Source organism: Gasterosteus aculeatus, chromosome 3 (genome assembly GCF_964276395.1).
Source record: "Gasterosteus aculeatus chromosome 3, fGasAcu3.hap1.1, whole genome shotgun sequence".
NCBI lineage: Eukaryota > Metazoa > Chordata > Actinopteri > Perciformes > Gasterosteidae > Gasterosteus > Gasterosteus aculeatus.
The window spans coordinates 19,222,331-19,246,528 of NC_135690.1; the positions used below are offsets into that span (position 1 = coordinate 19,222,331).

Consider the following 24,198-nt stretch of genomic DNA (forward strand, 5'->3'; position numbering starts at 1 on the left):
CGCGCGCACACACACACACACACAGAGGCACACCTCCCCCCGTCAGTTGGTCTCTCTTTCTAGTTGCTAATCCGCCTATCTCTCTCTGCAGGCATCATGGCGGAAATTAAAACCGGAATCTTTGCTAAAAACGTGCAAAAAAGGCTGAACCGCGCGCAAGAGAAGGTAAGAGCAGCTTGTGATGAGGATGATGATGATGAGGATGTAATAATATGGGTTGATGAAGCAGGTGGTGACGGTGGTCGACAGATGGAGGGTCATGGGGACATGGATGGAGTTTGCAGACCTATAGAGCTCCGTGATGTTATTATTATTATAATTATTATTCTTTTCCGATATTCGTGTTATTTTTTCATGATCAGATATTGATCCGCACAGAGAAGGTGACGTCACGATGTTTCCGTCAAGATCGGCGCATAAAACTGAAATGATCGTGACGGTGTGTTTGATATCTGAAGCAGACCGAATAACATTCATTGTAACCCTTTGCAATTATGTCACACGTTACGCATGTGTTTCACGTAAAATACGGTGAGATCGCGTTTTCCTGCTCCCAAGGTCGGGAGAGAGGGGGCGGGGGGGTCTGTGGCGTGTCTGTGGCGTGATGACGTTATTTCTGACGCAGGATCAGCTACCTGCACGTTGTATATAGGAGAGGGCTATTGGATTGCGGAAATATATTTAAGATGCGTGCATACAGTACATACACCTTCTACATGTATCTGTCAAATCAATTGATGCTAATTAATACATGTTTTGTATATTAGTCGAAGTACAGCAAATAACATTGCCACAAAGTCACATGTAATAAGCGGCGTGAATACAGAGCACACATGGTCAACTTTAATGTTCATTGGAAGGTGTTACGCCGAAAGAGTGATAAATTGCAAAATCTTTGTGGTACAAATCTGTTTTTTATTCAGCTACGGGCATTTTTCAGTTTCATCAGGAATCCGGAATCAGGAAACATTTATTACCATAATATCGGACATACAATGAATTTGACTTGGCGGTTGGTGCGTAACAGCAGACAGTACGACAATGGACGACAAGACAACAGTGCACGAGGAATAAAATAAAAAATAATAAAATAAAATATAATGCTATGGGTTAGTAGTATAAGGCTACAATAGTGACGGGGGAGTCACACAGGGTGATGGGGGAGGGTGGGGCTCTGTTCCTCCTGAAGTCCACAACCATCTCCACTGTCTTCAGAGCTTCAAACAGTTTCTTCCCGTCGGCAGTCGGGCTCATCAACAGAGCCCGGTCCCCCACTGACTGACTCTGACATCACACCGTCGTTTTCTTTCATACTGCACTCATCACTTTTGTCACTTCCTGTTCGCTAGTGCACTTTATTTTTTGATTTTTAAATATTTTTTAACTTTAACTTTTATTTTAAACTAACCCATAGCCTTATACTACTAACCCAGCATTATATTTTATTTTATTACTCGTGCACTGATGTCTTGTCGTCCATTGTCATACTGTCTACTGTCACGCACCAACCGCCAAATTCCTTGTCAAATTCCTTGTATGTCTGACATATTATGGCAATAAATGTTTCCTGATTCCTGATCCTGATTCGGATCCTGTGTTAGCATTTGCTCAAGGTAGTTTCTTAACAATAAAAATAAGAATATTTACCATAACCCTATTCCTCGTTCGTGGTTCAACTAAGTCAATCAAATGTCCCACTAGCCAGCTCAAATTAACGATTAATGTCAGGTTATCTTCAAAGGTTCCTCAAAGGCTGATCCAGTCTCGTTAATTTAAACCAGATGTTAGTCATTCGGATAATCACGTTTGCACGTCCTACGTTAGAAGGCAGAAGGGTCGATCACCGAATCACCGAAACAAGCATTTGTTACTAATAGCAGCAAATAAACTCAAAGGAAGATCCTATTTTTTCTCTGCTGACAAGCAGATGATCATGAACACATATGAGGAGTTCAAGACCATAATCTGTATATTCGAATCATTTCTGTTGTATGAATGGAACGTATCGTACGTATTTTACGTTGTTCATTCTGTACACATCCATCACAGTTTCTCCATCCTGGCGGAGGGATCCTCCTCTGTCTCTTTCTAAAGGTTTCTTCCCTTTATTCTCCCCATCGTTTTTTCATGTGCCACGTCAGGGTTTCAGGACAGAGGATGTCACATGTGACTGTAAAGCCCTCTAAGGCAAATTTGAGATGCTATAGAACATGAATTGAATCAAATGGCAAAAACGGACACCGCCCCCCGCGACGGCTACAAGCCCGGCAAAGTATCACAGACACGATTGTGCAAGTGTTGGGAAATGTATAAGTGCCTCATCACCAAACAATATGTACTGTATCAGCTTATGTATCATATGTGTATATGTAGATGACCATATATAACTAGTTTTAATATGTGTGTGTGAATCTGTGTATGAGTATATATTTATTATTCATGATCAGACATTTGATCAATTGAAGCAGTGAAACATGGAACATCCAGAAGCGCCAAATAAACAAACAACTTTATGAAGAGCACGACATGTAGCGGCTTTCCAGATGTTCTCTGCACAAACAGACTGTACAAACATGGACAGTGCAAGATGGGAAGGGGGACAGACGGTTTGGACAGGTTGGGAGAGGGGCAGTGTGGGTGCTCCCTTAGATCTCCAGGATGGAGAAAAAAATCCTGGTAAATTGGAGAGCAGCCCGTTCTGATTCCTTAAATTTAACTTAGTTTGGTGAACACACTGGAGATGAACTTGGTTATCTGTTTTGTTTTTTTCACATTGTTTTATTAAAACTTAAAAAGGAGGACACTGCAGTATTTCGTGAGGCTGTCGGGGGTGTGGCGCAACTCTGCAATCCCCCGGTGAATGTCGTCGGTACCTGTGCATCCGCTTTCGCTTCAGAGCTGGACGTGGGGGATATCTGGAGGTGCCTCTGTCACTCTTTCAAATCGACACTCCGTCAAGAGACCCACTCTCCTCTGACTGACCGGTTTGTTTTAGGTTCCGGGCCAATCAAACCAACGATGGCAGCGAGTATTTGCCAATCAGGGGCAGAATAGGACGAGTCTACACAGAATTGGGGAATTATTTGCACGGGATGCTGCATTGAAGACAATTCTGAAAATACGAGAAAAACCCTGTCCTGTATTGATTCAAAATGGCGCACGCTATTTTATTGTCAAATACGTGACGATTCCGTATTATAAGGGATGGGTGACAAACCTAAAAACTGGAAATGACGTTGGCACTAACGTTAGCTGCTAAAAGAAACCTAGCTTTTTCAACATCAAGTAGTCATGCTCCTTACCTTTAAAGGGACAGTACAGACTGTATTATTTGTAATGGATATGTTTACTTTTAAAGGGACAGCACCGACTGTGTATTATTTGTAATGAATATGTATACTTTTTATAGGACAGTACCAACCGTATTATTAATTCAATTCATTTTATGTTGTATAGCCCAAAATTACAAATTTTTCTCAGAGGGCTATACGTCTGTACATTGACATTCTGTCCCGAAAACCCTCACATCGGCATTGTGTGTGTGTGTGTGTATTTATCATTGGTGTCAAATTGAACGCTGCATCCGAGGTTCCTTCATCTGAGGACAGGTCGGCACCGATCAGACAACGAACCAGCGTGAAAGGGAAGCCAAGGCTTCTGTAGAGACTTCTACACTGGGATGCTTAGCTAGCTAGTTAGCTACATGCTATGGCTGTATATTCACACACCACGCGCATAATGTTGCCATGTTAAAGTTAACATCGGTACCCAGCTACGACGCATACAGGACGTGGATGAAAACACACATTTTATCCAAAATAGTGTTAATCTATGCAATTAATGTGTCAGAGATTAATGCGATAGAATATTTCGCAGTTAGCGCTACTTTGCCGGAAGTAAACAAAGTTGACCCCGGAAACGAAACCGCCGATAGCTGCAGTCAGTTAGACAGAAGAGGCCGAGGCGGTAGCTGAAGATGTAAGAGATTTTTTTCCTTGGAAGTAAAACAAACAGATGCAATATACAGCGGCGAACAGTGCAGAGGAATTCCTCTTTGTGAAATTTGTCTCAGAGGGCTTTACAGTCTGCACACATGCAACATTCTCTGTCCCGAAACCCACACATTGGCACAGGAAAAACTCCAAAAAATGAAAAACCCTTCCCATGGGGAAAAAAGGGAAGAAACCTTAGGGAGAACGTCAGAGGAGGGATCCCACTCCCGGGGTGGACAGACTACAATGGCTATCATGTGTACAGAATGAACAATGTGAAAGATGTATAATACATTCAATTTCTATAACCGAAATGATTCAAATAATTGCGAGTAGCAAGCCAGGCGCACGGCATGACCACTGCATGGACAACTACCATCAGATAGAACCACCATCAAGTAGAACCACCATCCACAGAAGCCTGTGGGGAGGGAAAGCACAAAGACTTCAGGAGAGGGTAATGTTGTTTTATGATGACCGTAATATGATTAATATCTGAAATAATAATGATGATGGCAGCAGCAGGTGTCAGCATGGCCACGGCAGGTGTCAGGACCAGGGTCCAGAAGGAACTATGATCTACGAATCCCTGCGAGGGGAGAAAGCACAAAAAATCTCCTGGAAAGAAGCTGAATTAGTCATGTGCATTAATAAAACGTGGATTATTGTAGAAAAAGAGCCTGAGAGAGGAGCTTGTGTGTCCTAAGAAGTCCCCCGGCAGTCTAGGCTTATAGCAGCTTAACCAAGGGCTGGTGCGGGCTAACCTGAGCCATCCCTAACAATATCAAAGAGGAAAGTTTTAAGCTTTATCTTAAAAGAGCTGACCGAATCTGCCCCCCGGACTGAAAGTGGAAGCTGGTTCCACAGAAGAGGAGCTTGATAACTGAAGGCTCTGGCTCCCATCCTACTTTTTAAAACCATAGGAACAACCAGTAACCAGCATCTATGGAGCGCAGCTGCCTTGTAGGGCAATACGATGTTACAAGCTCTTTAAGGTAGGACTGTGCATCACCAGCAAGTGCCTTGTAGGTGAGGAGAAGTACCTTAAATTCTATTCTTGATTTAACGGGGCCAGTGCAGAGAAGTTAATAAAGGAGTAATATGATCCCTTTTCTTAGTTCTTGATAATACACGTGCTGCAGCATTCTGATTCAGCTGGAGAGGCTTAAGAGATTTACAAGAGCAGCCTGATAACAAAGAATTACAGTAATCCAGTCTAGAAGTAACAAACGCATGAACTAAATTTTCTGCATCACTTTGATACAGGAAGTTCCTGATAGGGCTGCAACTAACAATTATTTTGATAATCGATTAATCGGTCGATTATTTCTTCGATTAATTGATGAATCAGATTAAAAAGCTTTAATTTCCAACCCTTTATTTTAAAACAGAACTTCAAATTCACGTTGCAAAAATACTTCGGAAACTACAGGTTGCTCCTTAAACATAATAATTTATAAAAATCAGAAAATTTAACAGGATTTGTTTTAAAGTCAGAACTAGTTCTCTATACTACTCACAAACTCTCACACTCACAAACACACCCCCATGTTCACTTGAAGCGTATTCATTAAATGATTACCATCATTGTAGTGCAAGTAAATGCATACAGCTAAAAAACAACCACGTGCTATGAGATGAATTTAAAATGGCTTTTGTAAATAAATGCATTAGAGGCTTCTGAGTTGATTTAATGGATCACTGTGTGTCTTCCTTTACAAGCATAACATCAACTACCGTATAACCCACAGGATATGCACAAGCGCACTGGACTACCTTATATGACAGCATTAAAAAGTACAACACACAAATATATTTGTCAACAATAACCGATGTGGGACAAAGCACGAAATATATACAAGACAACAGGTCCAAAAGTAAGAGTAAAGAGCAAATAAAAACATGTCTTAGACTTGCTAACGGCTTTACTGCTGTTATTAGCGAGCTAAGGCTAGCTTAATCAGCTGGGTTCGGCTCGGCATTTTTAGTTTTGCTCCGTGCGCAACTCCGCAGCTCATTGAGTGACGTAATAATCGCGCGACACAATGAATCGCTAATGAAATATCGTTGCCAACGCTTTTAATTATCAAATTTGATCTATTTCATCGATTCGTTGTTGCAGCCCTAGTTCCTGATTTTCGATACATTACATAGATGAAAAAAGGCAGTCCTTGAAGTCTTCTTTATATGAGAGTTGAAGGACATATCCTAAGATTCTTGAGGGTACTGCTGGATACCAGAGCAATTCCATCCATAAAAAGTGTCACATGACAGCGGACTTCGAAGGAGCTCTGGGCCTATCAAGATAACGTCTGTTTAGCATCAGGAAGTTGCAGGTCATCCAAGTTTTGATGTTTCCAAGACATTCTTAAAGTCTAACAAGCTGGTCGGTCTCTTCTGGTTTGATCGACAGATACAGTTGAGTATCGTCTGCATAACAATGTTTATGCGGTGTTTCCTGATCGCCCAAAGGAAGCATTATAGAGGGTAAATAAAATCGGTCCAAGCACAGAACCTTGTGGGACCCCGTGACCAACATTGGTGGTCTTCAGGGATTCACCGTTTACAAGCACAAACTAGGATGGATCCGATAAATAGGATTTAAACCAGCTGAGTGCAGTTACCGTACTTTGATACCAATCAAATATTCTAGTCTCTGCAGCAGGATACAATGATCAATGGTGTCAAATGAGGCACTGAGGTCCAGCAAGACCAGAAAAGAGATGAGTCCTTGATCCGATGCAAGTAGAAGATCATTTGTAATTTTCACCAGTGCTGTTCTGTGCTATGATGCACTCGACATCCTAGAAAGTCACATAATTCATTTGCGACGGATTTCTCAAGGATCTTAGAGAGGAAGGGAAGATTAAAAATAGGTCTGTAGTTAGCCAACACCTCTGGAGCAAGATTAGGTTTAGCTACATGCTGGGGCTGTATTTTCGCACACCGCGCACATGATGTTGCCATGTTAAAGTTAACGGTACCCAGCTACGACGCACACAGGACGTGGATGAAAACAGACACATTTCATCCAAAATAGTTCATTGTGTGACATTCTGTGGGGCTTTTGAGTTGGTGTTTCCCCAACAAACTAGGTTCATAGGGGCATGTCAATATATATACATGTACGTCTGAATGTCTTCCGATTTATTTTTATTAACATGCATTAATTGTCACTATTGCAGTTGTTCAGATCAGTGGTCCCCAACCTTTTTGGCCTCACGAACCGTTCTCATATCAGACAATATTTCGCGGACTGGTCAAGAAGGTCCGGCGGATAATAAACAACGGCGAAATGACAGGGGGGGGGGTTAGTTGTTGCAGGCAGTCCGACAGACCCAGGGGGGAGAAGCACTGATATTGAGACGTGCTTTTAGACGTGAGAGGGTGTTTCGGGACAGATTAGGCTCTTTAGCTTTTCCCGATGTGTACCTGGATGACAGATATAGATTTATGGGAGATGGAATCTATTATTATTACACAGCTCAAAGCCATGCTCTCACCATCACACACCACCACTGTTTGCAAAAGAGTGCATACACGCGTACGGCACTGCACTCTTTTGTTGATATATGCCGAACCTGTAAATAAAGGCACTATTTGCTGTACTCTCATAAGTGTGTGTTTGGCGCTGAAGTCTTTGACACACATCTTTATTACCTTCCCTGGCCTCAGAAGAATGTGATTTCCACATATTCCGTATAAATGGTTGATTGTGTTTGATGCGCAGTACTGGACAATGTATGAAGAGGGCAGTTTCTAGAGGTGGAACAGTAGCTGTCCCATCCTGAATCCCTTCCATCACAGGCCTTGGTTTAAAAGCCAATTCCTCAGCTGGGGTGAAGCCTGCATGGTGCTGGTGCCCCCCCCCCCACTGCCAGACAAATGAGCCTTCTTTTTAACTGCTGTTTAGATAAAATATGTGAGCACATGTGAGCCGATCACACTAAGTCAAGCTGCACCTTTTCACTTATCCTGGATTTCTTTATTTTGTGCAATAGCTCCCAGGTCTTTATATACACGAGACCAAGTCAAGTCAGCCATGTTTGTCTGATGTTTATATATATCGCATTGTACTCACATGTATGTTAATGATGTTTAGAGGTATCTGGGATACACAATCAACTGTTAGGGGATTAATGTTCGAATTAATTAGAAAAAGTGGCAGTATTTTATGTCAGAATTCATTAATCTGTATAACTTTGTAATTTGTCAGGTGCTCCAGAAACTGGGAAAAGCAGATGAGACCAAAGATGAGCAGTTTGAACAAGTGGTCGTCAACTTCAGGAGACAGGAGGTGAGAGGTGTTTACAGCTCGACATTAAAAAAATCATAGTTTGTGAGAAAATGAATTGCTGAACTATAATTCCATCAGATTTATTTTAATTTATCATTTGAATATTTGGCCATGAACTGTAAACAACCTAAAACAAGCTTACTTTAAGCATACATGGGTCTGTAGTTTTGTAGTTAATTAGTAGTTTACCCTGTGTTGAAGCTAATCTGTAGTCTTCTTTGGAAAGGCGTAGGTCTGTAGTTGACTTTGTGTAGACGGCAGTCTGTATTTGAAGTGTCCTTCACTGTTTTGGTCCAGTTTTTAAAATCTTAGACAGCATGAACTTGACAGCAGTTAATCTCCTCAAATCACCAGAAAACTGTTTTTCAGAAAGGCTGGAAGCCATCTTAATTCACTAAAAATACTGACTGATGTGTGTCTCTTATTAACCAGCAATGTGTCTGTTCTGTCAGTCTGAAGGTTCGCGGCTGCAGAGGGAAATGAAGGCCTACATGTCTGCCATTAAAGGAAAGAAAGAGTATTTATTGCTCAGTCCCAGTAAAACGCATTAATCACTTCATACATCACATATAAAACCTAAATACATAACCTGTCTTTTTGTCCCTGCAGGGATGCAGCAGGCCTCCATCAATTTGACCCAGTCTCTGCATGAAGTCTATGAACCAGACTGGCATGGCAAAGACGACATCATGGTCATTGGAAAGGTCAGACTACAATCACAGTTGACCTGTTGACCTACAAGTGTCAAGGTCTTACTGTAACATACAGCTGTCCAGGTCTTGTTGTAATATAGAGGTGACAAGTTCTTCTTTTGACATACAGCTCTCCGGGTCTTAATATAACATACAACATCCGGGTCTTACTGTAAAAGACAGGTGTCCAGGGCTTACTGTAACATATAAGTGCCCGGGTCTTGTTTAAACATACGGGTGTCCAGAAGTTATTTTGTGATTCCCGCAGGACTGTGACGCAATGTGGGAAGACTTTCATAACAAGCTGGTGGACTCGACGTTGCTGAACCTGGACGAGTACCTGCTACAGTTTCCTGACCTCAAAGTAACAAACACCTTGTCTTTTGATTAAAAAAATCAATGCTAGTGATAATGTAGGAAGTCATTGAACATCTAAAACCTGAAAACGTGTGACATCTCAGACCCGTGTGGCCAAAAGAAGTCGGAAATTGATTGACTACGACAGTGCTCGTCATCACGTAGAAACTCTGCAAGTGTCAGGCATGAAAAATGACCGTAAAATGATGAAGGTGAGTCCTTGTATGATAACTTCAGGGACCAGATGTTGTACCAACTTTTCACATTATATATGGAGTTAATTTTATTAAACAGACTTGTTATCGTTTGAAGGCAGATGAAGAGTTGAAAAAGGCGCAGAAAGTGTTTGAGGAGTTGAACGTCGGCCTGCAGGATGAACTACCGACTCTCTGGGACAGGTGAATAACATCTCACACACACACCTGTTATACCATTGTAAGCAATGTGAGCGTATGATCAGGAAATAATTCCGTCCAACACATTCGGGATTTTCCTCTTAACTTTAACACTTTAGTCCAGTTCCCACAGCATCCCTCCAACCTCACCGTCAAGTTCCCCCTTTTCTTCTTCTCCCCTTCACTTGAACAGCACTGACTAATGTTCAGAATTTGTATCTAATTAGCCAATGCTAAATATGTGTAAACAAGATGACCCAATTTAACTCTTACACCATGTTGGATGGTGCAGTTTGATTAACTCATGCTAAGTAACTGGGCCCCAGCCAAGAGGAGACATTAAAATTTCAAATTAACAATCCAGCATCTGGTCTGTAGAAAAGAATAGAATCAGAAGCGATTTATTGCCAAGTATGTTACACATAGAGGAATTTGACTTGGTGAATTGGAGAAATATAAGAATGCAATAGAATAAAGGGGGCAACCGTAGCGCATGGAGTAGGGAGGGTCCGCAGGGTTGGCGGTTCGAGTCCTGGCTCTCCATGTCAGGAATTAGGAATCATTTATTGCCTAAATATGTCATACATACAAGGAATTTGACTTGGCGGTTGGTGCGTGACAGCAGACAGTGTGACAATAAACAACAAGACAGCAGTGCACAAGTAATAAAATAAAATAAAATGCTAATGCTATGGGTTAGTAGAATAATGCTATGGGTTAGTATAAAATAAGAGAATAAAGTTTAAAAAGTTAAAAAATATTTTAAAATAAAGTGCACTATCGAAGTGCTGTGACGTGTGCAGTGTGAAAGAAAGTGACCGGTGGAATGTCAGAGTCAGTCGGTGGGGGACCGGGCTCTGAAGAAACTGTTGGTGTGGCGGGAGGTCTTAGTCCTGATGGATCTTAGCCTCCTGCCAGATGGAAGGGGCACAAATAGGTTTTGTCCGGGGTGAGAGGGGTCGGCTACCATCTTTTTAGCTGCTTCAGGGTCCTGGAAGCGAACAAGTCCTGCAGGGACGGCAGATTGCAGCCGATCAGCCTCTCTGCAGAGCGGAGGACACGCTGCAGCCTGCCTTTGTCCTTGGCTTTGGCTGCAGCGTACCAGACGGTGATGGAGGAGCAGAGGATGGACTCCATGATGGCCGTGTAAAAGTGGACCATCATTGGCTTTAGCAGGTTGAATTTCTTCAGCTGCCTCAGAAAGAACCACCTCTGCTGAGCCCTCTTGGTGATAGAGCTGATGTTCAGCTCCCACTTGAGGTCCTGGGTGATGATGGAGCCCAGGAAACGGAAGGAATCCACAATAGTGACGGGGGAGTTGCACAGGGTAATGGGGGATGGTGGGGCTCTGTTCCGCCGGAAATCCACAACCATCTTCACTGTCTTTAGAGCGTTGAGCTCCAGGTTGTTCTGACTGCACCAGGATACCAGATGGTCAGACTCCCACCTGTAGGCGGACTCGTCCCCACCAGAGATCAGTCCAAAGAGGGTGGTGTCATCCGCAAACTTCAGGAGCTTGATGGACTGGTGGCTGGAGATGCAGCTGTTTGTGTACAGGGAGAATAGCAGAGGGGAAAGAACGCAGCCTTGGGGGGAACCGGTGCTGATGGTTTGAGAGGCTGAGACATGTTTCCCCAGCTTCAAGTGCTGTTTCCTGTCAGAAAGGAAGTCTGTGATACATTTGCAGATGGAGTCGGGCATGTGCAGTTGGACAAGTTTGTCCTGCAGCAAATACGGGATGATGGTGTTAAATGCAGAGCTGAACCCTTAACCCTAACCCATAAACAGGATCCTTGCCTAAGTTCAGACCTGTTGGCTCTGTAGGCAAACTGCAGGGGGTCCAGTAGTGTATCGGTAAAGGTTTTAAGGTAGGACAGGACAAGGCGCTAAAAGGACTTCATGACCATGGAGGTCAGGACGACGGGCTTGTAATCAATCCTGTGATCCTTATTTTAATAATAATAAATATATCACATGTAAATATCAACACTAGTCTACATTTAATATTCATAATATTTTTCTATTCATTCTGTGTAAACAGATAATTAGACATAAACAATAGGCTTTATTATGTACTTTTATATGTAGTTGTTGACTCCACCTTCATGCGGTTCATGCACAGCAGATACTCTGAAGGCAAATAGTTTTATTCATTAATTCCGTCAAGTAATTTGACCAAAAAGGCGTTTCATTTACTACACAGGAGTCATCCCTAAATCGGCCAGTGGGCTGACTGGTGGCAATCACTCTTGGAAACACAAATCTTGGCTTGTGTTTGATTCACATTAGATGATCATGAACTAACTGACTAACCAAATACAAAACTAGCACTGCTTCTTCCTACACTTCACCTGTGGTAAGATGTGGGGATCCAAATAGGAATCATTGCAAAAGCAGATGAGTTTAACCAATAAATTTGGTCAGGAGAAACATCAAATTACTAAGAGTCACAGACTTTCTTTATCTTCTTTTGTAGCCGCGTTGGATTCTACATCAGCACCTATAAGAGTGTGACCAATTTGGAGGCCAGATTTCACCGCGAGATCTCTCAGGTGTGTGTGTGTGTGTGTGTGAGAGACAGACCAATGGGCTATGGGCACTTTGTGAGAGCATATGTTACATGTGGAGAGGGAAACCTTTCTTCTCAATGATACCCTTCAGGTATGCAGGCAGCTGTATGAGGTGATGACACAACTGGCTGAGCAGCACTCTGACAAAATGTTCACCATCCAAGGAGCCCCAAGGTCAGTTTCATTTTAAAACATTATAGTAGTTTGATAAAAAAAGGAAATAATTTGATTATTACATAGAAAGTGTGTATTTTTATTTGTGATTGAATCATCTTTCTGATGGATCTAATGCTTTGAAAATGTTCCTAAGACATTCTTGGTAATATTGGTTTCTATCAATGACCTCAGTGTCTTTTAATGTGATATGTCTTCCAAAATGATGTGAAGTTATAGTGTCTATAAAACAATACACTGTGTGCACAATTATTAGGCACAATTCTTATTTTGTATTTTTGAGGATTATTTGTATAATTCAACAACTGCAGTGCTCTCGGTCGATCCAAAATAACAATAAACACCAAACCTGAATATTTAAGAAAGTAAAAGAGAGGTTTTGGCATTCTTATGTAACTAAATGAAAAACAAAAGATTTCCCATCTCACTTGTTCATTTCTGTTCGGTTAAAGTGAGAATAATAAACAAAACAACTCAAAATGTACAAATAAACATTTAATACATTTAAATAAAAAATCAGTGACCAATATAACCACCCTTCTTTTTAATAACTGTAATAAGCCTGGCATTAATGGAGCCGGTCAGTTTTCTTGATCTGTTGACGATCAACGTTTTGTACAGCAGCAACCACAGCCTGCCAGACACTGTTCAGAGAGGTGTACTGTTTCCCTTCTTTGTATATCTCCTGTTTTAAGAGGGCTCCACAAGTTCTCAATAGGGTTTAGGTCAGGTGAGGAATGGGGCCTTGTCATTATTTTTTCCCCTTTTAAGGTTTTACTGGCTAGCCACGCAGTGGAGTATTTCGATGCGTGCGGTGGAGCATTGTCTTGCATTGAAATCATGGTCTTATATCTTTTCCTGTACCACTGCTTAAAGAAGAGTGTTTTCTAAAAACTGGCAGTAGATTTGGGAGTTTATTTTATTTTATGTTCACATTGAAAAGGTCCAACTAGCTCATCGTTAATATAACCAGACCATACCTCCACCTGTGCTGGCGTCTGATTCGAAGTGTAGCTCTGTGCCCGTTACTGATCCAGCCACGGGCCCATCCATCTGGTCCGTCAAGAGTCACCCTCATCTCATCAGGCCATACAACCTTTGAAAAATCTGTCTTCAGATTGGTCGGGTTTCAGCCTTCCTTACTTTGGCCATGTTTCTAAGCACTGAACACCCCGGCGTGCCGGATCTGGCCTGCGGGCCACGAGTTTGACTTTTGTGCTTTAAATGGAATGATATTAGGTCAGTTAGATAAGTCAACTTTTACCATGTCAATTTCTTGTTTCATCAGAATATCTGCGATACAGGGGCCTAGCGGTAACATCTGACACTGGCCATAAGAAGATTTTGCAACCATATGATACTGTGAATTCTGTCTCGTCCCTCAGTGATTCAGGACCACTAAGACTGGCCAGAACCCCATCACCAACAGAAGACGAGAGTCCACCTGAGAGTCCAGATGCCATCGCTAATCACATGCTCCGTCCTGTCTCACCTGGACCACCGCGGCCCAAATCCCCTATACAGGTAAATCTCATGCTTAATGATTCCAGATTCACTAAATAGGTGGATCCAGATCTCCAGCACGAGTAGATGTTACCGTAACGATGTAGATCTCACTAACAATTAGATTGAATCCTAATAGGATTCAGGTTCACATTATGGATATATGCTTCTTCTACTTGATCGAGATCGCTATCACAGTTAGATCTAACCCTAATCGGATCCAGATCTCCATCAGAGGAAGATCTCTGAGGGAGATCTAATTCTAACTGGATCCAGATATCCATCCCGGTTAGATGTTACCCTAAATGTATCCAGATCTCATCCCATAATAATAGCATGGAGATCTAATCCTAACTGGATCCAGAGGGCTATTGCAGGAAACCAGGATAAGGGATTAAGTTGGGATACACGTTATTCGGGATGAATTTAGCTTTGACTTGGTTGCATGAAAGCAGGTTGAATTAAACCCAACCAAGTAACCTTGGTCTATTTATTCTTTGCAGCTAGCCTGCTTCAGACCAGGCTAACAGCCAGGCTAAGATTAATCTTGGAGTCTCATGTGTTAAATGAGCTGCCGCTCTGATCCGAAACACACGTGTTTAACAGTTATTCTGTTGTCTTATCTTATCTCATTAACATGCATTACTTGTCACTATTGCTGTCACCAGATTTTAAACCCTACTATTGCAGTTGTTTAGATCAGTGGTCCCCAACCTTATTTTACTGTTTTCATGTCAGACAATATTTCGCGGACCGGTCAAGAAAGTAGTTCCAGCGGACTGGTCAAGAAAGTAGTTGCTGTACGCTCAGTGTGGAATGGACAATTGTATAGATAATTGTATAGTGATTTAAAAATATACAGTGATATATATATATATATATACATACTCATATTAAAACTGTTATTATTTAATAGTGATTGTTTAATTACTGTTTTAACTTCTCTACCAGTAGATTATTACTTTCCTCAGATCTGTTTGTTGGTTTAGTCAACTGTTGGAACATTACAGTAACTTTATGTGACTGTTTTTCTTTGCTGCTCCCTTTTTGTCTGTTAACTGGTGAGTGAACATGTGACATTTGCTTGTTTTAATGTATGTGCAGAGTGAATAAATCACAGTATAGCTGTTCAATACACGAGACTTTATTGTTAAGGTCATGAGGGACAGACTGTTAGCCTTCAACAGTGTTTACAGGTTTGTCATTTGGACAAATGTGTGTGTTTGTGTGTTTGTGTTTCACATCTGTGATGTTGTTGTATATATGTGGACGTATGTGTCATGCCAACACCAAACATGAAGGGGTGTTAAATTGGTGTGGCTTGGCTGCAAAAAACCTTTTAACTGAATGTTGAGGAAGCCAGCTGATGAGCAAGAATATGTGCTAAAATGTGTCATGTTCTAACCAAATTTCACAGAACATGTGTTAGGCTGAAATAAAAAAATTAGCATTCATGGAGTGCAGCTCTTTAATGGGGTAATATGGTCCTATAAGCTCCTTAAGATGTTTTTTTTTGGTACCATTCCAGCAGCATTCCGGATAAACTGTAGAAACTTAAGAGAGTTAGCAGTATGATACTTTACTATAAGTTATAGGCAAAAAGCACGTATCGTTCATTAGTCTCAGAGGACTTTATAATTTAAACAACATACTTCTTTTGGCAGCTTAAGAAGGGGCCGCCGGTACCTCCACCACCAAAAGCCACACCTACCAAGGAGGTGGCAGAAGAGCAGATCATCAACCTATTTGGAGGGGATTTTTTACCAGCACCTTCCCTATCACAGGTCTGTGGATTCTTCTACCGTCAATAACATTCTTAAGAACAAATGCATGCACTTAATATGTGCTTTGTGTGTATTTATACACATGTTTATCTCCTTTGTGGTGTTGTCGTTATTCTTGATCGCAGCCTAATGAAAGACCAGGAGAATCTCTTCTTGACATGGACTTCGATGCTTTCCAGCCAGATGAAAGTGTTTCTCCAATACCACAGGTTGTTTTTAACTGCCCGCAAGATAAAAAACATTCACATTTCCCTGGCAACAGCTTGAACCACAGTGTAAGAAAACTTTTTGATTGGAAAAAGCAATGCCAGAACCCCAAGTTGCACCAACAAAGTGGTCTGGTGACTAAGAGACGGAAATAAATCACCATTAAAACTTGCCGATTTACATGATACACCGGATCCCAGCATATGTCATTTGACGCTGCCTCAGTTAGAGCGGTCACTGATCCTATGATTATGGAATCTGTTGGGTTTTGTTTTAAAACTGTAGAACACTACATGGGTCAGTCAAGAATATAGTCCGTCAAATGTCCAGTTTATCATTCCCATCCATCCCAGTTGATATTAATCTGTTATCTGTTTAAAATGTGGTTTATTTTATGAGTTACATGAACAACCTTCTTCTTTCAGACGGCTGTGCCTTGGGATATGTGGGCGGTAAGTCTTCTGCCTTAATTATAGTTATTAAAAAGTAGGATTATACACTGCACAGTGATCATATTCAAAGTTAGATATATATTTGAAGATACGGTATGAATGAAAAAAATGAAATTATTAATTATAGGACAATTCAACACTAAAACCAAGTGCATAGGTAAATACATTAGAATACAGGACACACGGTATTTGTGTGTCTGAACCATCTTCTACCCCTTTCTGATTTTTTTTCAGGCAAATGCGCAAACAACTGAACCGGTAAGTACACACATTATTTTACGATAGACCGAATTTAGCCAGAGTAGAAGGGATCGTACTGAATGCAGTGAGGAATTCACTGAGATTTGTTCAGCAGAAAACTGAGAGATGCATATTCATAGTTGTATTTTATGCGCAACCTGTCTCTGGATCTTCACATGATCCTCATTTTGGTCTTTAATACACACACTGTGTATTTGCATGCACTGGTTTTCCAGTTTGAATTAGAAGTATAGGTTCAGAGCAGGGAGGGGGTCAAAATTTAACACTGCCTGCCTTTCCCAAGCAGGCTGCAGACACCAACTTTGTCGCCGACTGGTCTGCCGACTTCGGTTCTTTGCCGGCAAATGAAGATACTTCTCCAGGAGTGGAGGCCCCTGCTGTAGGGCTGGAGGGGGCACAGGGGAGGGTTCAAGGGGGGGCCCAGGACTTGCCCCAAACAGACGTCTGGCAGCCAGGTGCAGACAAAGCTACCCCTTCCCAGGACAGAGAGGTAGCCACAGCAGCGGAAGAGGTTAGCAGCTGGAACTCTCAAACTAACACCAACCTTCATCCCTCTTCAGTTGGAGTTGATGAAGTTGAGACAAGACAGTCAGACTCGGTGGGAGATGCAGGGCGGGAAGATCGCAGGAAGTCCACCCCAGGTCTAATAGTTACCAATGAGTATGGTAAACAGATTGAGGACTGTACAGAGGACAGAGAGGACAAGTGGTCCAGGTCTCCAGATTGGTCTGGATCTGAGTATGAGACTGCTGAGGAGTGGGGAGATGGAGGTCAAGGGGGAGATTGGCCGAGTGCGGATGATGAACTTTCATATGTAGATTCCCCCCCATTGAATGTCTCAGAGGGATATTATGATGGCATAGATTGGTCTCAAACAGTGAAACAAGGTTCCCCAGGGAGTAATGGAACAAAAATAAACTGTTCAGAAGAAGAGCTGCCAGGAGAAATAACTGACTTCAAATCAGTTTACACAGATCCTTTAGCTGAAACACAGGGAGGAGGTGCGTTTGATTCAGATCCTTTTGCTGAAACACAGGGAGGAGGTGTGTTTGATTTAGATCCTTCACTTGAAACACAAGGAGGAGGTGCGTTTGATTCAGATCCTTTTGCTGAAACACAGGGAGGAGGAGCGTTTGATTCAGATCCTTTTGCTGAAACACAGGGAGGAGGTGTGTTCGATTTAGATCCTTCACTTGAATTACAAGGAGGAGGTGCTTTTGATTCAGATCCTTTCGGTGAAAAACAGGGAAGAAGTGCGTTTGATTTAGATTATTTTGGTGAAACACAGGGAGGAGGTGCATTTGATTTAGAGGTGTTTGCAGAAACACAGGGAGGAAATGCATTTGATTCAGATTGTTTTGCTGAAAGACTGGGAGGAGGTGCAATTGATTCAGTTCACTCACTTGAATCACAAGAAAGAGGTGAGTTTGAATTAGATCCTTTTTCTGAAACACAGGGAGGAGGTTTCTTTGATTCAGATCCTTTAGCTGGAACACAGGGGATGGATTCATTTCATTCAGATCCTTTTGCTGAAACACAAGAGGGAGGGGTGTTTGATTTAGATAATTTTGTTGAAACAAGGGGAGGACGTGGGTTTGATTCAGATCCTTTTGCTCAGACACAGTTTGGAGACAAGGGGGTGGGTTTTGAATTTGATCCTTTTGCTGAGACCACAGGAGAAAGTGGGGTTGTGCCCTCCTGGGTTGGAAGAAGTGGGTGGGATACAGATCCTTTTGCCAACACTTTCCCAGCAGCTTCTTCAGGAATGAAGTGTCCTGCCTCCAACGCCATGTCCTGGCAGGAGGCTAGTCACAACAGTGGCTTCGACTCTCAACAAAACTTTGCTTCTGCTGCTGTCTCTGGAACAGCCGTGGGAATTAAAGATGTAATCGTTACCAGAATTCCCAAAGAACCAGAAAATTCAGACATGTCCGAAGATGAGACTGCAAACCGGAGATTTGGGAAATTGTACCAAGAGCTAGATACAGAAAAGGAAGAGGTACTTGACTTCCTCACGTCTTCTCTGTGGTAGATTAGTATAGGTTAGAATAGAAAAAATGAAACCCATTTTCCGTCTTCTACCTTCCCACAGTACGAGAACCAAAGTGATATTTGTCCTGAAACCTGGATCCCAGCTTGAGCTCCTCCCACTTCTCCAATTGCCTGCTTTGTTTGCTTGTTCATACTTTTATTTGCACATCGAGTCCATCCTTACTATATCCTTATCTCATATTGGGCTTGTTTAATCTGGAGCCTTCAAATAATAATTTGTGTCTTTGCAATTCAATTTAGGTGATCAGTACATTTAATGGATTTTCACAGGTAATCTTTCAAACTAAACTTGAATTTGAGCTTATTGTCCATTGTTGGAAAATGTCCTACTCGACACCGGTGTAAAAATCATTAAACAGAACATTTATTAAATAATGTTTGCAAACAGGGCACACAATTGGCACACATACAAGTCATGCATCAAGGCTACTCCATAAGATCTTCATCTTCGGAGCAGGCAGACATCTTCTATCAGCTGACATGATGTACACAGTTATCATTGCATGCGGGTGGAGACATTCTGCAATCTTAAGAGCCGTGCTGACTATGAAATGATTTTATTGTTTTTTCAACATTCATCAAAACATTTAAATTACTAGTTTGCATTCAGCTGTTGTGATTACAGCTTTTGTCACATTTTTTAGTTGCAGATTGTTCAGAGGTATTTTAATTCAATGGGCCTCCTGATATTACTTTATTGTAAGTTTTGCTTTTAGGGTACTACTCATGGTCATGGCTTTAAAGTAGACGTTGAACCAAACTGCATGCTTACATCTCAGCCTGTATGTCCTGTATCTTCATATTCTGTTTTCTTACCTCCTCTGAATGGAAAATAATCATGTTTTTCCAGATTGTGACTTAATTTTGACTCTTGTCTTTTCCCTTCTTTTGACACATTCTCCCCGAAGGACACCACTGGCCAATCATTCTTTGCTGATTTTGATGAGATGGTGAGTTTAAGTAATTTCTTTTTATGTTCAGCGGTTAGTATTTTAATTGTTTAAGCCATAGTTCTTTGGAAAAGCATGATCAGTACTGTGGATCAATTTTCAGATTCAGAATCTTGTCAGAGGGACGATTCTCTTTTTTATTATAAAAATAACAAACACTTCTGTATACTTTTAATTTGTTTCCAAAGGGAAGCTGTTCAAATTAAGCTATAAAAGGATAATCTTTTATACTAATAAACTGAAAGTATCTTCTATTGTTGGAATGCTGCTCAAGATTTGTTTTTAATGACGTTTGCTTACATTTGTGGATTTGCAAATCAAAGGATTTGTGCATGTTACTTTCAACTTTTATGGAAGTTGAAATGAGGTCTGGATAAGTGTTCACGAATGGTCCATTTACACATTTTTAATTCCAAACCTTACAGTAAGTTTGTTGTGAAATAACTGCATCAACAATTTTAGGGTTGACCTAAATATTTCTTTCTAAAAGAATGAAGGTCCTGCAGACTCAAATGGTCCTCCAGAAGCTTTAGTTCGAGAAGCTGCTGATGAACAAGACAAGTCTTCATCTCCCCTCGCTGGTGAGGGTCATCCATCTCCCCCTGCTGGTGAGGGTCCTCCATCTCCCCCTGCTGGTGAGGGTCCTCCATCTCCCCCTGCTGGTGAAAGCCCTCCATCTCCCCCTCCTGGTGAAGGTCCTCCATCTCCCCCTGCTGGTGAAGGTCCTCCATCTCCCCCTGCTGGTGAAGGTCCTCCATCTCCCCCTGCTGGTGAAGGTCCTCCATCTCCCCCTGCTGGTGAAAAGTCTTCATCTCTAGGCTCTTTTGGTGAGGCGCTTCCAGTAGGAGCGAAGGTAGAGGAACTTGGTGGGCCCTCTGTTGGTGAGGAGGATACTCCAGGAAGTTCTAGCAACAAAAGCGAGCCTGATGTGAGTCGAAATGCAAAAGCTAAATACAAACTCGCCATTATCATCATCATCATTATTATCATTCTATTCTATTTGAACCCTAACCATGTCCAACCTTGGGAATTATGGGAACTCTTTTTATATTGCCGGTTTTTGCCTGATTGAAATACATTGTTTGCCCAAAATACGCAGCTTAAACTGAGTAATAAACATGCATGTGAATATGTGTGAACATGCAGATTTAAACTAATCCGCAGCTCAAACTCCATATGTTAGTGTTCCTGTTTTGATTAAATGATTTCTATTTGCTAACAGATTGCTCCTGGCAGCAATGCTAAAACATTTCGTGTTGAGGGAATTCCATCGGTAACTATAATTATCCTTTATTATGACTAGTTATCGAAGCAAACATCAAAAGCATTCAAGTTAATTGTAATTTTGTTTGAAATGTGAATGGGTGAGTAATAATCAAGTGTCAGAAAGTATTAACCCTCACACAATAGCTAACATTAATTTATATGTAGTTTAGGTATAGCACATTTGCTTTATTCTTTTATTATTATTATAAAAAATAATATATATAAAATTGGAATGTTATTGTTGTCTTTTTCAGGAAAAAATGCCAATACCGTCCGTGGTAATCGAGCCTGCCTCCAGTAACGAAGGAGATGATGACCGGGATGCTGACATCATCTCTCCCACAGCCATCAGTGACAATGGTGTAACACTGGAAAACCAGACCATCAAACACATGAGTCCATCTGGTGGAGTGTCAGGACTCCCCGATGATTTCCTCTACAAGGTGGGGCATCCCCCAGATAGACAATGCAGAAAAATGCACACAAACTATTTTAATATATATAATGTACATCACAGGTGTCAAACTCGCTGGCCGAACTGGGCCCGCCGGGGGGTCCACTGCCGCCTGCCAGAGGACTTTTCTCTCTTTTTTCCGCTCCTCACGTCCAGCGCCTTTTCTCGTCCCGCGGACCTCTCTCAACGTCACTCCCCCCCCGTTTCATTGGGCTATGGTACCTCTCCACCAATACAATTTTTTCAACAAACAGGATACATTAATTACGTCACATGAGGATAAACAACCACCAAACACCATTTCAGGACCCCACTTTTCCCATAGGGCTACATGTATACAACCGTAAATATTGATACGTTTTGTCCTCCCGGTATGCAGCGCTTCTGTTCCGTTTGGTTACTGCTACTGCTCGTAATTATTATTCGGGCGAACGCCATGAGTTGGATTGAAAAGTTTAGTGAAAAGTAGCTCGCGAGCCGAAAAAGTATGGGGACCCCTGCGTTAAGACCTTTTCGACCACGGCGTTACTCCAGGCAGCAGCGCCCGCTTGAAAATGAATGTGTCCTCCCTGGCGGCCGTCCACGCTTACCCAAACCTAAAATGAGTTTGATACCCCTGGTGTACATGGTCTTCCTGTGGTCAGCAGAGGGCGGGGGGGGGATGTTTTTCTATTTGCAGGTGGAGACAATGCATGACTTTGAGGCAGCAAATTCAGATGAGCTGGAACTGAAAAGAGGTGATGTGGTGTTGGTGGTTCCCACTGCCTCAGCAGAGGATCAGGTAAGAAACGGTTGGAAGACCTTTTGGTCCGGTAGTTAAAAGGAGACTACAATCCGGAGAGAAAGAAATGAACAAAATTTCCACAGTAGGTAGGGCTGACATTCATTTTGTTGCTGTTGTTTCAGGATGCCGGCTGGCTCACAGGAATCAGAGAAAGTGAGTGGTTAACGATTGGTGCTGGGGCTCACAGAGGACTTTTCCCGGAAAACTTCACACAGCATTTGGAGTAAAAAGTCTATTCGACTTATAAGAAGAACGCAGAAGTTTGACACATCTGTGTCCAAGCTATCAAATTGGCATTTAGCCAATTCTTAAAACACCTTCTAACCTGGCACAGCCATCTGCTGGTAAACATGATGCTTATAAACTCTGCAACATAAAGAAACTTCAGAAAGTTGAAGTTCATAGGAAGTAAAACTATTCCCAAAATTACAAAGCATGATGTGATAGTACGGTCAGCCTTTCTCTGCAATTGAGTTGTAATTTTTGATTTTCTGGAAAGAAAAAAGTATAATGCTGTGGGAATGCTGCAATCCCTACATATTAATGCAAACAAAAATATATTGTTTCAGAAAGCGAAAAAAGATACTGAACCTTCTTTGCACCAAGTGTGTTGTACGTATGTTGTTCTGCTATTCAAGAATCTGTAGTTCTATTTAAATGTTCTTTGGTGTTACATGAATTTTTTTATTTTCAGGCGTGTCATTACTGTATACCTTTTATCAATGACTGTTTCTATTTCACCGTTAACCGTATGTGGTGAATTTATTTTTTAGTATATGTGAGGAGTTAATTTACTTACAAGTGTTGCTTTTTTTTTTCCTTCACAAACTAATGAGACATTTATCATCGAGTATTGACAAAGCAGTGCACCTCCAACATGGATAATTCCAAATATCATGGCAATTTATTCCCCAAAAAATAATCTTCCCACAATTGCAAATATTCATGCTTAGATGTTTGTCACATGTCTTATTAAAATGGTCTTACAATAAAACAGCCAATCACAAAACTTTAAGTGAACAGGTGAGCTATTAACAAATGCAATGACCAATGTATGTTGATATAGGTCTCCACATTCCTCCAGAGTAGTTTAATATAGCAAATAGGATGTCAAATCCCTTGATATTGAAGTGTAACCTAGACCTATTTGTGATGTACATTCCATACATAATTATGTTGTGGTCAATAAATAAGTGGTCATGAAAGTAATAATTGTGTCTGTATCCCTACAAGGGCTTAGGACCTGCATGTATAGTGTAGGACCTTCCTTTGATATAGCAGCTCCCATGTAAAATAACTTAGAGCCGGGGACAGGATTAGGGATGATAACCAGTTTCACGGGCCTTTGAAATAACTTTTGATAAGGAGGTGCTAGTCACCTGAAACTTGATTCTGCGAATATGAACTGCACTTTCAATAAAGGTGATCAAAGATTGGAGTGATTTTTGACTCTGGTTGTCATTCGCTGTCACCTGGGGGAGAGGGCAGATGGGGACGGGGCTTTACAAAAAAAATAACAGAAAAAGGAGGAGAGGAGAGTGGGAGATATGGACGAGAGATCAAAGCTTTCTGTCAACTTTAATGTCATTCATGCGGGGTTTTGCTGTGTTTTTGGTATGAATGGACCTACGTACATTTGGCTGAGTCGCTAATGGACCGGACGTCTCTGCAGGCTAAGAGGACTGCTGGCATTTGTAGAATACTAAAAACAAACTCCTAACCCGGCTCATAAATCGTACTATTAATAAAATACACTCTGTAATACCAGTGTGCTGCTCTGATTTTGAAACTATTAAAAAACAAACACCGGCTAGGTGTCACAACCTTGTTTTAATTATACTGCAATATTTGATAGTTGTATCGGCATGCTTTGAATTCCGTCATGTTTCCATGTTTTAATGATTGGGTTAGCTGTGGATTGGTGGATGAGGTTTTATTGCTTGCCTGCCTTATTTTAACGAGTGGCTTTCTAGCCTTAATTGTCGGCAGGCGCGTCTCTCAGAATTGT

The 24,198-nt window shown here is 41.5% G+C and overlaps 1 protein-coding gene across 13 annotated transcripts; it reads left to right on the top strand.

Annotated features, from left to right (window-relative positions):
• Positions 1-23,628, top strand: amph (amphiphysin). Of its 13 annotated transcripts, none has more exons than XM_078100125.1 (22): positions 1-165; positions 8,209-8,289; positions 8,742-8,794; positions 8,897-8,993; positions 9,250-9,345; positions 9,443-9,550; positions 9,651-9,736; positions 12,210-12,285; positions 12,395-12,477; positions 13,863-14,001; positions 15,645-15,764; positions 15,890-15,973; positions 16,397-16,423; positions 16,658-16,681; positions 16,968-18,683; positions 18,977-19,006; positions 19,645-19,686; positions 20,177-20,614; positions 20,909-20,959; positions 21,207-21,395; positions 22,086-22,187; positions 22,313-23,628. In XM_078100125.1, exons 1-22 carry the CDS (start codon positions 97-99, stop codon positions 22,415-22,417), a joined length of 3,816 nt encoding a protein of 1,271 aa, XP_077956251.1. In that variant the 5' UTR covers positions 1-96; the 3' UTR covers positions 22,418-23,628. The 13 variants fall into 13 exon arrangements, with proteins under 13 accessions (XP_077956251.1, XP_077956252.1, XP_077956253.1 ...); XM_078100126.1 differs by having other exon boundaries at positions 16,971-18,683; XM_078100127.1 differs by having other exon boundaries at positions 15,651-15,764.
• Positions 23,629-24,198: the final 570 nt, after the last annotated feature.

What these genes read in the sequence shown, in the direction of transcription:
- amph (XM_078100125.1), top strand. Translation starts at nt 97, where the DNA reads ATGGCGGAAATTAAAACCGGAATCTTTGCTAAAAACGTGCAAAAAAGG. An exon ending in TCAACTTCAGGAGACAGGAG is followed by an intron (nt 8,290 to 8,741) that starts GTGAGAGGTGTT and finishes CTGTTCTGTCAG; the next exon opens with TCTGAAGGTTCGCGGCTGCA. An exon ending in CTGCCTCAGCAGAGGATCAG is followed by an intron (nt 22,188 to 22,312) that starts GTAAGAAACGGT and finishes CTGTTGTTTCAG; the next exon opens with GATGCCGGCTGGCTCACAGG.